We start from the raw sequence: 14,670 nt of genomic DNA on the forward strand, positions 1-14,670 counted from the left end.
TAGAATAACAATGTTAAGTGTATGGGACCAGATACTGGTTCAAAAATGAGCAATCTTAACATAAGGCCATGAACCTACTACTCGAACATAAGACGAATTGTCAAGAGTTTAAGACACAGGTATCAAAATGTAACAAATTGTATGTTTCGTGTGCAAAATGTTATAAAAGAGATTTGTTTGAGAAATTAGTGTCACATTGATTGCAATATCTAGCTGGAGACCCAGTTGAACTTAATATAACATACTGCATTATCAATATCATGTATGTTTAATTTGTATTAATTTACCTTTGTTTGTATTTAAAATGTAGTCTGATATACATTGGTGTGCAAGTAAAAGAACTTTAAAATGCTAATGAATCATAAATTTTAAAACTAAGGATTCTTTAAACACAGCCAGGTACCCAATTATGCTAAGTGATTCTTGGTAAAAGAATACTCAGCACAAACTTATGTGTCACAGCATTTAAAGTTACTAGGTCACTGTCCTAATTCAAAAAAGTTGTCTGGGCTTCTTGCATTAATTTCTCTGTTGATATGTATTTATCAGACACAAGACTATTTTTCATAATAATACATTTTAGATTCATATGTGGTTTTGGTATCATTATTGAAGTATATAGAAAAGGGAATCTCTGTCATAATTTAGTTTTGACATTGTGTATGTACAGTTTCATATTAACCTAAACAGAAAATTTGAACTCTGATGTATCAAGTTGTAACATACTTGTTGTTCTTAGCGTTTAACGTCCGCTTCCACCGAAGGTGATATCGCAGACAAATTTGTAACATACATGGGAGACAATCTTATCAGGGGATGATTACTAATCATAAACATCACTTTTCCATAGCAAGGGTATTGTATCAATGGTTAACAATGCTTGTTACCATTGCTTCAAGGATATGACCCCAATCTAAAAAAAAATAAGCATTCAAAAGCTTTGTACTACCGTTCCATTTCATGCACACTTCAATAAAATAAAAACAACAAAAAATTCAGGAATCTTCTTTCTTTTTATTACCAGAAACACACTTGATTTACTGTTTAGTCAAGATGATTAAAAATGAATATCAAAGACATGCAGTAGATATTTGATAGATATATATACATATTTTAGTATTTAAAAGATTAAACCTACAATCTATGTTTATACAAGTTATAGCCATTCCAGATAAGCAATATCTATAAATAATGAATCCAGAGATCAATTAAATGCTTGTTATGTGCTATTGTCTATCATGCAGTATCTATCATATCATATCATATATAGTGCTATAATTTCAACAAAAATTTTAAGAAGCCATTGTGATTTTTGTAAATAAAAGTAGAAATTTCTGAATGAAATGGTCAAACAGGTTAATTCTTACATTACACCTGTTTTTGAAAAGAATAATTAAATATATGAGAGTATAGCAGTCCAAAGTCAAATTAATTTAACCTAACTTACTACCTGTCAAATCGATAAAATTAAACAGTCACTGGTGGAGACAGATGCAACTTTCTAGTCCTGTCACATGCAACTATCTGATACTTTGTGATAAATTTCAGACGAAATACAAGAATCAGTTTTCAAGTTTGATTTCCAAAACTGAAAATGGAAGTTGTGTCCATGGATAATCATCTACACAACCTTGCCAGAGTATTTTGTAAACAGCAAATTTTTTATTTCAGTCATTCAACTTTATTACATTTTGTCATATGTTATGAGTTAACATAATTAATTTACATCACTTGTATCAGCAAACACAATGTAAAATATTGGACCTCCGTTAACTGTGGTGTAATTTAAATTCACACGCATTCTATTCCCTATCTATTGTTAAAAAGCAGACAATGCAATATAGTAAGCATTAGCACCATCATGATTCAGCAGTCCTACTGACTTGTGAAACTAAAGTCATTCAAATGTGAGGTAAGCATCTTATTCACTTTATTGGTTGTCAAATATGAAAGACTCAAAGAGTTGTCATTCCAATAATAGAGGACTGTTGTCTTTTTGACTTTAAAACTGTCAGAAAATATAGATAATATCTCATTAACAATAAACAGACTGTGAGTTGCATGCGTTAAAAAAATCAACCGGTTACTTAAATAAAAATGCGATTTAAATGTCACCGGTTCCGCCACTGAACCAAGCGAAGCTGGAGACAGACAAACGAAACTAAATCCGATAAGAACAGGTGCGTGTGTCAATGTCATCTCTTTGTTTTTCATAAACATACGTCTAACATTAAGAATTGAAGGGATTAAATACTGGAAAAAAAGAGATTATAAAGCATGCGCATATATAAAATGAAGTAATTAATGATTAGCATGGACAGACGATTACATACCAACACCATTTGTGTGAGAATAAGATGATTCAGATTCTTCCATCATGCAGTTTTAGTGATGGCGTGCGTAATACGTCAGCATTTTCCGTGTTTTGGTTTTGTTCGGTAATCTCCGGCTACTATCCAAATATTTCGGGTTATTTCGACAATCTCCGTAAACATGGGTTATTCGTCGGGTTTATACGAAATTCTCGTATCGTGACATGTTTTACATTTGTAATACACAGTTTTTGTGAAATCTAGTCGGACGATTTTCATCACATTGCATGCCAATATAGTGTTCCATCACGATAAATTATAAAAACAAGTTCAAAGAATGTCACGTGTCTGAGCACTTAAGACAAGGCGGGAATGTACGAAGATTAAAATTATATCATAATCTTTGGCGGGGGCTGAAAGCCTAGTTTGTATAAAATTGGAGGTAATATTACGCAAATAACAATTTCATAATAATATAACGTATCATAGTCATTGCGGAATAGAAAACACGCTTTGTTTGAATTGTTTTGTATAATTTTAAAAAGATGGAAATACGCTATCTAAGTAAATTTATCGAAATAGGACGTCATTTTCTAGGCTTGTAAAGCGAGGCTTTGGATTCGTTATTTAGGACAGGGGGAGAAAACCCATTAACATCTCTCTGACCATGAGAAAACTTTACGAAGACGAAGAGTGAGGGAGTGTGATTAAATCCTATATTACTTTTATTAGAGTTAGGCCATATTGATTAGTTATTGGTGACATTAGAATTTAACTATTGAGTATTTCTAGTCATCCTATATATAATTTATCTATCTACATTTTATCTATCTATGTGCATCTTATCTTTATAATTTTTATTAGATGACAGCCAGGTTTACCTATCATCCTGTATTTGACTTCCGGCATAATTCAGAAGAAACTGATTTTAATAAAGAAGAGGATTTAGAAGAAACTGATTTTAATAAAGAAGAGGATTTAGAAGACTTAAAGATGATGGAATATGATGACCACTCTTTTTCATTCTTTAATATTCATGCGGAACCAAGCCCTAATGATGCTTCCACCCAAACAGAACTAAAGAAGATTACATTAAAAACTTTACTTAATGATCCTGCTTTAAATACTAGCCTTGGCAGCGATAATAATACTGGTCATCAGGTATGAATTAAATAAAATTGGCTTGGTACTGTTCACCACTCATGTCTTAACCTTGTCACCACCCTTTCTGTCCAGCCAATTAGTCGGTGCAGAACAGTAGGATGTTAAACCCCATTTCAATTCATTCCTCTCCAGCCATGTAACTCACATAAGTGAATACCTTTAAAACAAGATGAGAAATTTCATGGGATAATATATTTTCATGATAAATAATACTATTCACATGGGATATGTGGTACTTACAGCTAGTAAGTAAGCACTTATTCCTTTTATGCTAAACCCTAAATACTATATCTAATAATTATATGGATTAGAATACACCGAATATGTTTTATTTCAGACTGATTATCTGTTTTAGGCAATGGAAAAGAGCTATGTTCGAAGCACAAGACCTTATACCATGGGGCATACGAATTCAACTATCTCCAGAAAGAAAACTAATGTATGTACAGGGAAAAAAGAACATTCCCCAAGAACCTTGATGAAATTAATGGAGAGACATAGACATAATGAAAGGTAGAACAACAAACTTACAAGACACTATGTTTTCTGTTTGTTGCCTTCCCATGGAACATGTTGTATGTTTCATGATGTACATAGATATAAAATATAACTGAATAAAAAGAACTTACATTTTTATCTTTTGAAATTTTTATTCTGAAGGCAATATTTATTTAACATGGTATGTATTATTTTACAGGTGGGTTGATAAACTTTTGTTTATGAACCAGTAGGTGACAAGATATCTCTCACTGACATAATGTAAAAGTTGCACAGTACTGTTGGTTGCAGCCAAACATATCAAGAGATAAAGAATACTCAAATTTATGAAAGAAATAATCTGGTCTTTTCTGTAATTCTAGGTTGAGACATCATACTTTAAATGAAAGACTAAGAGCAATATGTAGACATGTTCCAGGCTCTGGAGAAGATGGTAGAGAAACTAAGGTACTCCTTAACTCTTGTTTCAGACAAACACAGATACTTTCATATATATTTTTAAGTACATGTATTATGGGGTTTTTTTTCTATAAAATAGGTTGTTATGATGCAAAGAATCATCAGTTACATAGCATATTTAGAAAATACTGTGGCTCAAGTGACCTCTGGACTAGGATTGGAACCAGATCCTAAATTGGCACCTTTAACAACAAAACTAAGAAAACAGATAGGTAGGTATTTTATTTTTAGTAATTTTATTCTTATTAATGATTTCCAATAATTGTTACTTTCAGAGTTACGAGCCTTGATATTAATTAAAATTATCATAACCGGTACATGTTTTAGTATCTTGTAAATACTCCTGTTACCTACAAATAATAACAAATGTGATATCCTTTATGAACAACTAAGCTACTGTGGGTGCAGTCTACTTTTCATCTATTTAAAGTTTATTGCCTTAAAGTTGCAATTTCTTATTTTTACGTTATATTTTTAAAATTTATTAAAATAAAGCCTTAAAATAGATGATATCTATAAACAGCCCTACCTTGTTAAAGAATAATCCTATATTTCACTATTGCCAGTTGAGAAATTGGCAAAAATATCATTTTCCTCTTCAAATTCAAACGTTTGAAGATAGCAAATCTGTGATGGTGAATAGAAAACAAGGGAGGTAATTGGGAGGTAATTGTGTTATTATTTCCGGTGTAAATGAGTTGTAAGTGTGAAAATGACACCTATGATCGTATAATTGCGAGTTGACAACCTATTGAGCAAAAGACATAGAAATAATTATGTTTTGACTTTCTTAGAAAATATGAAATTGTAACTTTAAGTGTCATACTCTCACTTAATACTACTAAATCAAAATATATTCCTGTGTGTTTGATTGTCATTTCCATGAGGGAGGGCGTATGGCTTTGGAACCTTAAAAAAAAAAAAAAAGATGAAAAGGAGTCTAAAAGCACATATAAATGTAATATGAATGTATATAAAGTGATTTATATTGAAATTTAAAATTTTTTACTGTGATTTCTAAACAGTTATGTTCTGTGAAATATGTGAAGTCCAAATTTAAGGGCAGTTGTTTACGCCTGCTTAGTCCATTCAACACGTTTTATTTTATTATTATTTAGATGTTTGTGAATCAGTCATTACTAATTACATGTACTTCTGCATTGTCTTGTAAAATCTGTTTTTCTTTGTTCATTACAAATGGCGCACGAAGCCATAGGATACGTACGGCTCGTGTACTGATTTTTAAATGTTCATGACATTAAGATCCCATATTTTTAGGCAAGATAACATCAGTGTTGATTGAAATGGACCAATTTTGATTTTTTATTCGATTTTTAATTTTATGGAAGATATTGAGTTAGGGGTTTAGCTTCTTTAATACTATATAGATTTCACAACTAAGATATTTCAATAATTTTTTTTTGAGCAGCGACCTTTATTTATACATGGGAGGAAACTGGAGTACCAGTAGAAACCGCATAGGTCATTTCCATTTCGTATTCCTGGATTAGAGATGCAGTTAAGTCCTGTTTGACACTCATCTATAGGCCTAGATTTATGTTAATAAACTCAAAGCTTTGGTTAATGCTGATTTAAGAGACATGCTTTTTCATTGGTGAAAAAAAAAAGCGACCCTAACTTCTATGGCTTATATTGTTGACATGGTCTGATCGTTTTATGTTGACTTTTTGATTTAAGTATATATCTATAGATGGATTTGTTATTTTTTTCTTTGATAATATATAGAAGATTGTGCTAATATGGCAGTTGTTCCGGATGTAGATGGTTTCCAACATGAACCATCGATTAGTAAAAAACCTCCATCTTCTACCTGTCATAATGAGGTATGGTGTTGATCAAAATTTGTTCCATTACAATGTTTTGTACAGATGTCACCATATTCATTGGCATCTAAAAGATAGTTTAGATATCAGTAAGAAAAAAGAATAAATTCTTTAATAAGAATAGGAGAAATCTTTTTCAATAAATTAATCTTTACTGTACATCAAGCCAGATCAAATCATTGAGGTATTTTAATGAAAGACTACTGTTTTAAACTTATGAAATTAAACACATCCATGCTGGAAGAATTATTATTACTTTATTTGTCTAAGACATAAATTAGCAGTTTGAAATCATTGTAAAATGGCTATAATTCATATAACTTAAGTCAGAGCTTATGATTTGAATACTTTTTGGACCAAAACATTTCTTAATATAAGTACTTTTTATCTTGTATGGTTTGAAACTCTTGATATTTGGTAAACATTATTCACATGACAAGCCCATAATCAACTCTGGATTGAAACATAATTGCCATTGAATAATTTAATTGAAAAATGGATAATCAAGACTTTGTGTTATATCATAACAATAGTACTTGACAATAGACACTATATTGGAAAAACTTCAAAGCCTGATCATTTGAGTAAAATTTTCAATATAATATATTCATTTTTCAAGTCTAATTTTGAACTAAAGCAAGAACAGCCAGCTCTTTATTTAAATCTTACACAATGCATCTTTAAACTTTAATCTTAGTAAGAAATTGTGATTTCTTTGAGAAGAAATTTTGATAGAATACTTAACAGAAATCTGAATTCCATTCAATACATTTTTCATTTAAAATCGTTTTAAAATATTTTTTTGTGTTTAAATAATGAATGGTATTATATGTAAAAAAGGAATTTCTTTTGTAGACATGTTTACCAGAAAGTTTAATAGATCGAAGATATAAACTGTCATCACCTACAATAGACTCTACAACAGATAGAATAGTACCAGATATTCAAGACCTTTATCCTAATAGTCTGGAATCATCTCAAGACTCTATGGCACCATCCTCAACTTTCTTACCTTATATGGCTAATGATTCTTCTCTTGCACCATGGCTTGTTGATGAATCTATGATTCCACCAAATGGGGGTAAAAAAATTAGTCCTTATTGTTCTTTGAATTGATAACACTTCTTGATGCCCCTCATGAATGTAACAAAATGTTCATACACACATTTAAATGTGGTCATATATTGTTGACAACTTGTTGTCAACTATCTCTCCAACTATCACCAATAATTCCTTGCGGATGCTCTAGCCGCTAAATCAATAAACTGATTGACTTTTTAGTGTTGGCAAATAAATACTATAGTCACCTATGAAAGAATGAAAATGCGACCACCGTTATGAATGAACTACCATGGGACTGGGCATATATATATGTTTCCGATTTCATTGTCTTGAAAATTTCTTGGCATATTTCTTTCAATAATTTCAATTTAATTTTATACTGAACATGTGGTAAAGTAGCTACAGATTTTTTACTATGTATTTAATAATTAGGTTATTTGAAATAATAGATGTTCAATTTTTTGTAAAAATAATATTTCAGATGAATTTGGCTTTTTTGATTCAATTATTCAAGACTCTTCACCTGACTTCTGTACTATTCCTTCAGAATCATTTATTGTAAGTATATTTACCATACCGGTACTGATAGTGTGTGTAGTGTTTCATGAAGTGTTGGTTATGTGCTCTTTGTCTTTATCAGCTATTAAAATACAGATGTGACATTGTTGTTATTTATACAAGATGAAATATTGAAATGTAGGTATGGGATTGTGTCTGTGTTTTAAGTTTTTTATTGGTCTGGAGCAAGACATTGTGTATTATTGCCCCATGCAATATCAACGTATAAACCATACATAATTACATAGATGTGAAAAAAGTACACCATTGAGTCCAGTAAAGATTTATAATTGTAACAAACAAAATTACTGAGATTAAATACACCACAAAATGGGCCAGTATATCCCTCCTCCATTTATGATGTAGTTGTTTCCTCCCATAATTTTCTTGCCATATTCTACCTGTTTTCTTACTTTATATTTCAGAATGATGGTTCCACACCTATTGATATATCTAGTCAGAGTAATACCTCATTACAGGAGTCTTTATCATTGTTTCCTAGTCCCTGTATAGCTTTCAGTAATGAGGATAGTCCAGATTATTTGGTGGGTATAACTTATTTTTTTACACAAATTCAAACATAAATATAAAAGTGTGTTATCTATGAGAATTGTTATAGTCTAACCAATTTTGGCCTTGTTGACAACTGATGACAACTCAGTGTTGTTTATATAAGGATAGCTAAGGTTTTTCTTTATGGAACTTCTGTCGATACTACTTTGGGAGTGTATTTAACCATGATATTTTGGTTATGTGTGCAGTATTCATACACTGTTTGTCATGCTCTATGCATTTTTAAGCAGTTAGGCTGGATTGTTTGTTTAAACCTTAGTGCTGTCCAATTAAAATCGTAGCAACATTAACAGATGTTATTGTACCTGTTAGTTTTCTCATTGACTTTCAGGGAGATAATATGAATGACACCTTTGGATTACAATTCCACGGTTTATTAGAAAATGATCATGATTTGATGAATACCATAGCTGTTTCACCTAATAAAATTTTACCATCCAATCCAGACATTATAGAGATATTACCTAACGACACGGACACCTTTGCGATATCACCTACAAAATATTTATCAGAACATAAAGAGCATGTAGCCATATCTCCAGTTAAAATATTATCAATCCAAGACGATATGATACATATACCTAACACCATGGATGAAATTGAAATGGATCTGGACATGAACGAATCAGTCTTTATTAATAACAGTGTTTGGTCTCCTCAAAAAAATAAACGCAAACAGTATACTCCTTCTAAACGCCAGCCATTAGAGAACATGACCAACAATTCCTCACCATTTTCTAGTGATGAGATCAGTGAACCAGCAGTACATGCAACTATTACTATTTCTGATTCCATGCCTAATAAGATTTGTGTTTCAAAAGGTGAAGGTAAAGATAGATTTAACATTAATTTAAACCTGATTTTGGACAAATTTATTTACTAAAAAAGATTTCTATAATCAAATAAATAGTACTTTTATGGCCAAGATCAATACAGTAGAGACTTAGAGTAACTTTTGGCTAGGGCTGGACAATAATTTCAATGAATCAATATATTGCAATATGTAAATTTTATTCACAATAATTTTTTGACTGTTAAAAATAACCCAATGTTTGACCCGAGACTATTGCTATTTTTTCAATAATATTCTGTGAAAGATCACTCTATTTTATTGAAACATTGTAAATCAGATCTGTCATATATATGAATTTATACTTGATAAATCCACATTCAACACTACTGTACTAATGCAAAAATCTTGTGTCATAACAAGGGTTGGACAATAATTTCAATACATTGCAATATGTAAAGTTTATTGACAATATTTTTTACTTTCAAGATAACATAATAATCCAATATATTGTTTGAATTTATCTTCTTTTCCCTAATAATATCCTCTGAATTATTATTTTATTGAAAAATAGCATAAGCATGAACGTACAATAATTCAAATTTACTTGCTTCTCAGAGAATTTATTGTGATAGGTTCACCATCTTATTTCAAGTTTCCTTGCTCAAAGCACTATGATATTGCAATAATGGCAATATATTGTGGATTTTTATATCGTTATCATCTTTATCGCAATAATGAAAATTTCAAATATGGTCCAACTCTACTTTTGGCCAATCAGCTATTGCCAGTAAATAACAAACTGTGTATGTATGTATGTATGTATTTCTGTTTGTTTAGAAAAGACAGAGGAACAAGTTGTTATTCGTACAGTACCCTATACTTGGACATTTCACTCAATGAATGAACCTATCAGTAAACTGGTCCATAGTACAAAGTCGGACATAGAAAAAAATAAAACTCCAAAGTATAAACAGAAGTAAGTAATTTGTATATGATATAGTATATACCATCAAATAATCGATACTATTGTGCATCACATTGGTTATCAAAAAAATTACAAAATATGGGTGGATGGGAATATTTATGTGGTATTTATCTCTGAATCAAAATAACTAAAAGTAAAATTATTGTTTTTTCCCATTCAGTCCTACCTATAGAGAGATGTATTTAAAGCCACAGAAAGTTGATCACAGAAAGACATCATGGATGAATGGATTTATGATGTACAGTCGACTCAATCGTAGACAGTTTATAACGTACGTATCATATAGTTTAAATATCTTGATTTTCATATATTGAGTACCATATTACCTTTTTCTAACATTCCTTTTCTAGCCACTGTATGGTCATTTTATTTTATTAGCTCTGTAGAAAAGTAGGTTTAACCCCATTTAGTTTGTGTTAATGAAAAAATATTGATAAATCTTCACCATTTTCTGGATATTTACACTATGTTTGTAATAACGACTGAAGCATCATATTGAAGCTATACAATTGACTGAAAATATTCAAATAAATTCAAATTTCAACCAAACATGTATAGCTAATATATTAGTCTAGTTCTACCAAACACATGATGGGAATGCTGAAATCTGATTAATTGAATGCTTGTATGGTGAACTACCTCTGATGGATAAAGTGTCCTATGTATGGGTCTGTCAGATTGGAGTCAACACAAGTGATATTACAGATCAATACACAATAAATACAAATCAATCAGATTAAATGTAATTTAATAATAATTGTATGATCCTAATGAAAATTATTATCTATTTTATAGTGCCAATCCTGGTGTTCATACCTCTCATATAAGTAAAATGATGGGTCAGACTTGGCGAAGTATGTCTAGTGAATGTCAACAACCCTACAAGTTAGTTAGATAATATATTTCAGCAGCAGATAGGTTAATCTTTTGGCCGATCTGAAATACCCACTAGAAGAGTAAACAGACATGGCATATTATTTTATCATCTTAAAAAATTAAAATAATATTTTATGGATTCACAAGCACTCTTCTTATGAGAACTATTTGTCCCAATTGTTGTTAGGGTTGTTTTTGACTTTGCTTGATTTAACTATAAATATGGTGTGCAGAAGAGGGCAGAGTATGTATTCACTCTGGAAGATCAGATACCATTTATCATTATTTAAAAGAAAATATCTGATGATATATAAGTTATATTATCTCTCTATTTTTAGAGACAAAGCTAAACTGTATTTGAAAGACATGCAGAAAACACAGGATTTTCAATTTGAAGAAGACATGTCTTTCTGTGAAGGTAAAGAAAATGATCTTAGCACCACTACTGATGAGAGCTTTCAAGTTGTACCTAAAAGTGTTACACCTATTGCCACACCCACTAGACCTTCATCTACATGTACCTCTACCTCAACACACCCTATCTATAATTCTCAAAGATGGACATATCTATAAAAAATTTTTTACAATAAACTTAAGAATTTATCATATGTGCACAGATGTCCATAACAGAATTTTTGAGAAAGACAACAGAATTTTGAAACTATCTAGTTATGATAGGCTAGCTGTTCCACTAGAGCAAATATTGCCTGTTCACAATTATCTGTACATTGATGTACAGTTGTACACATAATTGTTTTGGGCTCTCTATGCAGTAAAGTATTATCTGTGAAGAAATTGTTTGATATTATATGCTACCTATACTATACATTCTACCTATCCTATAAAAGTTCAACAGCTACTGTTAATAGGATTCGTTTTGAAGCTAACAAATGCTAGCTAAAATAATTGTTTTGTTTTAAGATCTATCTATTAATTGTAGCCATCTTTATTTTGGAACCATTGTTATTCTTTTGTTTGTATGTAAAAACTATGACTAGATCTATATAATGTTGTTATTTAATTTATTTAAATTATGTTAATGTAAATATGTTACAGAGTTGTTAAGAGGTTTATGGCATAGTGATTCCAGAAAGGAAATCATGATTGGCCCTTTGTTAATTTTTTAGTTATTTTGATGCCACACAAATTTTGTTGGAAAAATTATTTCTCTGTGTCGGACAATTCTTATTTTGTGATGGTAATTGTCAATGTGACCTTGCTTAATTTACTTCTAAATTATTATAATCCCTTTCAAATTATACTATTTTCTTTTGAATCAATTTTCTAATAAATCTAGCCAAACTGACACCTGTTGAATATCTTATGTGAAAATCATATATAATTTACTTTAATTATTTACAGTTTAATATATTCCCATTTAGATGGTACTATTTTCTTTCAAATCAGTTTTCTAATAAACCTGGTCAAACAACTAGTGAAAATCAAGTACTTTCAAAAAGTGAATAATAATTCAAAGTGTTGGTTTAGTTAGGTTTTAATTTGATTTACAAACTCTTGTATTTTCTTTCTTTTTGAAGTATGTGTTTTATCTATCATCTGTTGTTAAATGCTGTCACAGAGAAATATCCAAATATAACATCTTTCTGAGAATAAAGATGACTTACCATCAGTGGACAAATTTTTTTTGATCAAATATTCATTATGATAATTATTTCGATATTATGTATTGCTGTTTGTCAGTCAACATGGAAACGTTTTATGTGTGATCATTATTGTGTTTCGAATACACCCACCCTAATTTGTAAGACCCTGTATGAATGAGTATGTATATGTGACATAGTTGTCGCCCTTTAAATTTTGTGTACTAGTATTACAACATTTAGATGGATAAGATATCAGTATAAGAAATAAAAACTTCAGAAGTAAGAATGTAATGTGTTTACTTATCTCAAAAATGATTGATAAATGGAGTGTATCTAGCACCACAGAGAGGTGTCTGTATAGGCTTTGCTTGTTTCCTAATCCACAAATTTATTAAAAGGAATATTATTCATGTAAAAAAAGTGACTAACCAATGGTGTTGGACTATATTCATTTTTTGTTGTCTGTCATTGCTCAAACCCCAGGTTCTCTTATAGCATAACATTTTTCCAGCTTGAAGGCGCCAATACATTGAAGAAGTATAAAAATCTGCTCTGCACTGTGGGACTCTTATGTCTTTCTGAATTCTAACAGTGAAGAGATGAAAATAGTAGCAGATACACATATCGAAGAGCTGTCACACAATATTATTTTTCAAATGAAAATGTCCTCCTCATATGAAAGTTTTCAGCATTGTATTATGGTATCATAACTACCTATCTAGTAGAGGAAAACCCTCTGCTTCTTGCTCTACTATTATCCTCATGGATGTAAGATTGAGATAAAGGGATGAATGAACTAGAACCAGCGGCTGCCAGGCAGGATACGCCCACATTTTCGAGAGATGGATAGAGAACAAGCTAACAAGAAAGTGATTTTTCCTACAATCAAGGGCCATAATTCAGGAAATTACAATTCGATATGCGCATATATCGAAAGGAACTGAGATCTTTGTGTTATAAACTTACATTTCAAAATTGTGACCTCTATAGGGTCCACAACCGTGATATACCATATTTTTACGCTATTTGAGAACGAACGGCGGCCATTTTGTCTGTCAATTTTGGGGCGATTTTCACAAAATTCAAACTCAACTGTCCTTAGGGTGGAACGGTAATATAATAATACGGTTTTTTAAATCGGATAAAAATTATGACCTCTAATGGGTCCACAAGCTAAAAACATGATTTTTCGTACAATCAGGGGCCATAATTCAGGAAGTTACGGTCCGATATGGGCGAATATCGAAAGGAACCGAGATCTTTGGGTTATAGACTTACATTTCAAGTTTCAACAAAATCGGATAAAAATTGTGACCTCTATAGGGTCCACAACCTTGATATACCATTTTCTTGCGCGATTTGAGAACGAACGACGGCCATTTTGGGCCGATTTTCACGAAATTCGAATTCAGTCGTCCCTAGGGTATAATGGTGATATAATAATATGTTTTTTTAAATCGGGTAAAAATTATGACTTCTATAGGGTCCATAAGCTAAAAAAGTGATTTTTCGTACAATCAGGGGTCATAATTCAGGAAGTTACGATCCGATATGCACGAATATCGAAGGAAACCGAGATCTTTGGGTTATAAACTTACATTTCAAGTTTCAACAAAATCAGATAAAAATTGTGACCCCTATAGGGTCCACAACCTTGATATACCATATTCTTACGATTTTTGGGCACGAATGGCGGCCATTTTGTCTGTCAATTTTGGGCCGATTTTCACGAAATTTGAATTCAGTCATCCTTAGGGTGTAACGGTGATATAATAGAACGGTTTTTTAAATCGTATAAAAATTATGACTTCTATAGGGTCCACAAGCTAAAAACGTGATTTTTCGTACAATCAGGGGCCATAATTCAGGAAGTTACGGTCCGATATGCACGAATATCGAAAGGAACCGAGATCTTTGGGTTATAAACTTACATTTCAAGTTT

At 31.1% G+C, this 14,670-nt stretch overlaps 2 protein-coding genes across 2 annotated transcripts in view; one reads left to right on the forward strand and one right to left on the reverse strand.

Annotated features, from left to right (window-relative positions):
- Positions 1-2,421, reverse strand: part of LOC126820344 (echinoderm microtubule-associated protein-like 2) — a 49,931-nt gene extending 47,510 nt beyond the window's left edge. Inside the window, exon 1 of the mRNA XM_050548233.2 lies at positions 2,334-2,421. Within this exon, the coding sequence (XP_050404190.1) occupies positions 2,334-2,379 (46 nt within the window). The 5' untranslated portion in view covers positions 2,380-2,421. The remainder of the gene's footprint in view (positions 1-2,333) is intronic.
- A 258-nt stretch (positions 2,422-2,679) lies between these two features.
- Positions 2,680-12,953, forward strand: LOC126821827 (uncharacterized). Its single transcript, XM_050550336.2, has 14 exons — positions 2,680-2,754; positions 3,177-3,473; positions 3,832-3,989; positions 4,337-4,421; positions 4,513-4,645; positions 6,180-6,277; positions 7,133-7,358; positions 7,821-7,897; positions 8,323-8,442; positions 8,802-9,297; positions 10,101-10,239; positions 10,409-10,519; positions 11,044-11,133; positions 11,463-12,953. The coding sequence occupies exons 2-14, from the start codon at positions 3,177-3,179 to the stop codon at positions 11,695-11,697; spliced, it is 2,265 nt and encodes a 754-aa protein (XP_050406293.1). The 5' UTR covers positions 2,680-2,754; the 3' UTR covers positions 11,698-12,953.
- The last annotated feature ends 1,717 nt before the right edge of the window (positions 12,954-14,670 follow it).

The sequence above is a fragment of the Patella vulgata genome, chromosome 5 (assembly GCF_932274485.2).
Source record: "Patella vulgata chromosome 5, xgPatVulg1.2, whole genome shotgun sequence".
NCBI classification, from domain to species: domain Eukaryota; kingdom Metazoa; phylum Mollusca; class Gastropoda; family Patellidae; genus Patella; species Patella vulgata.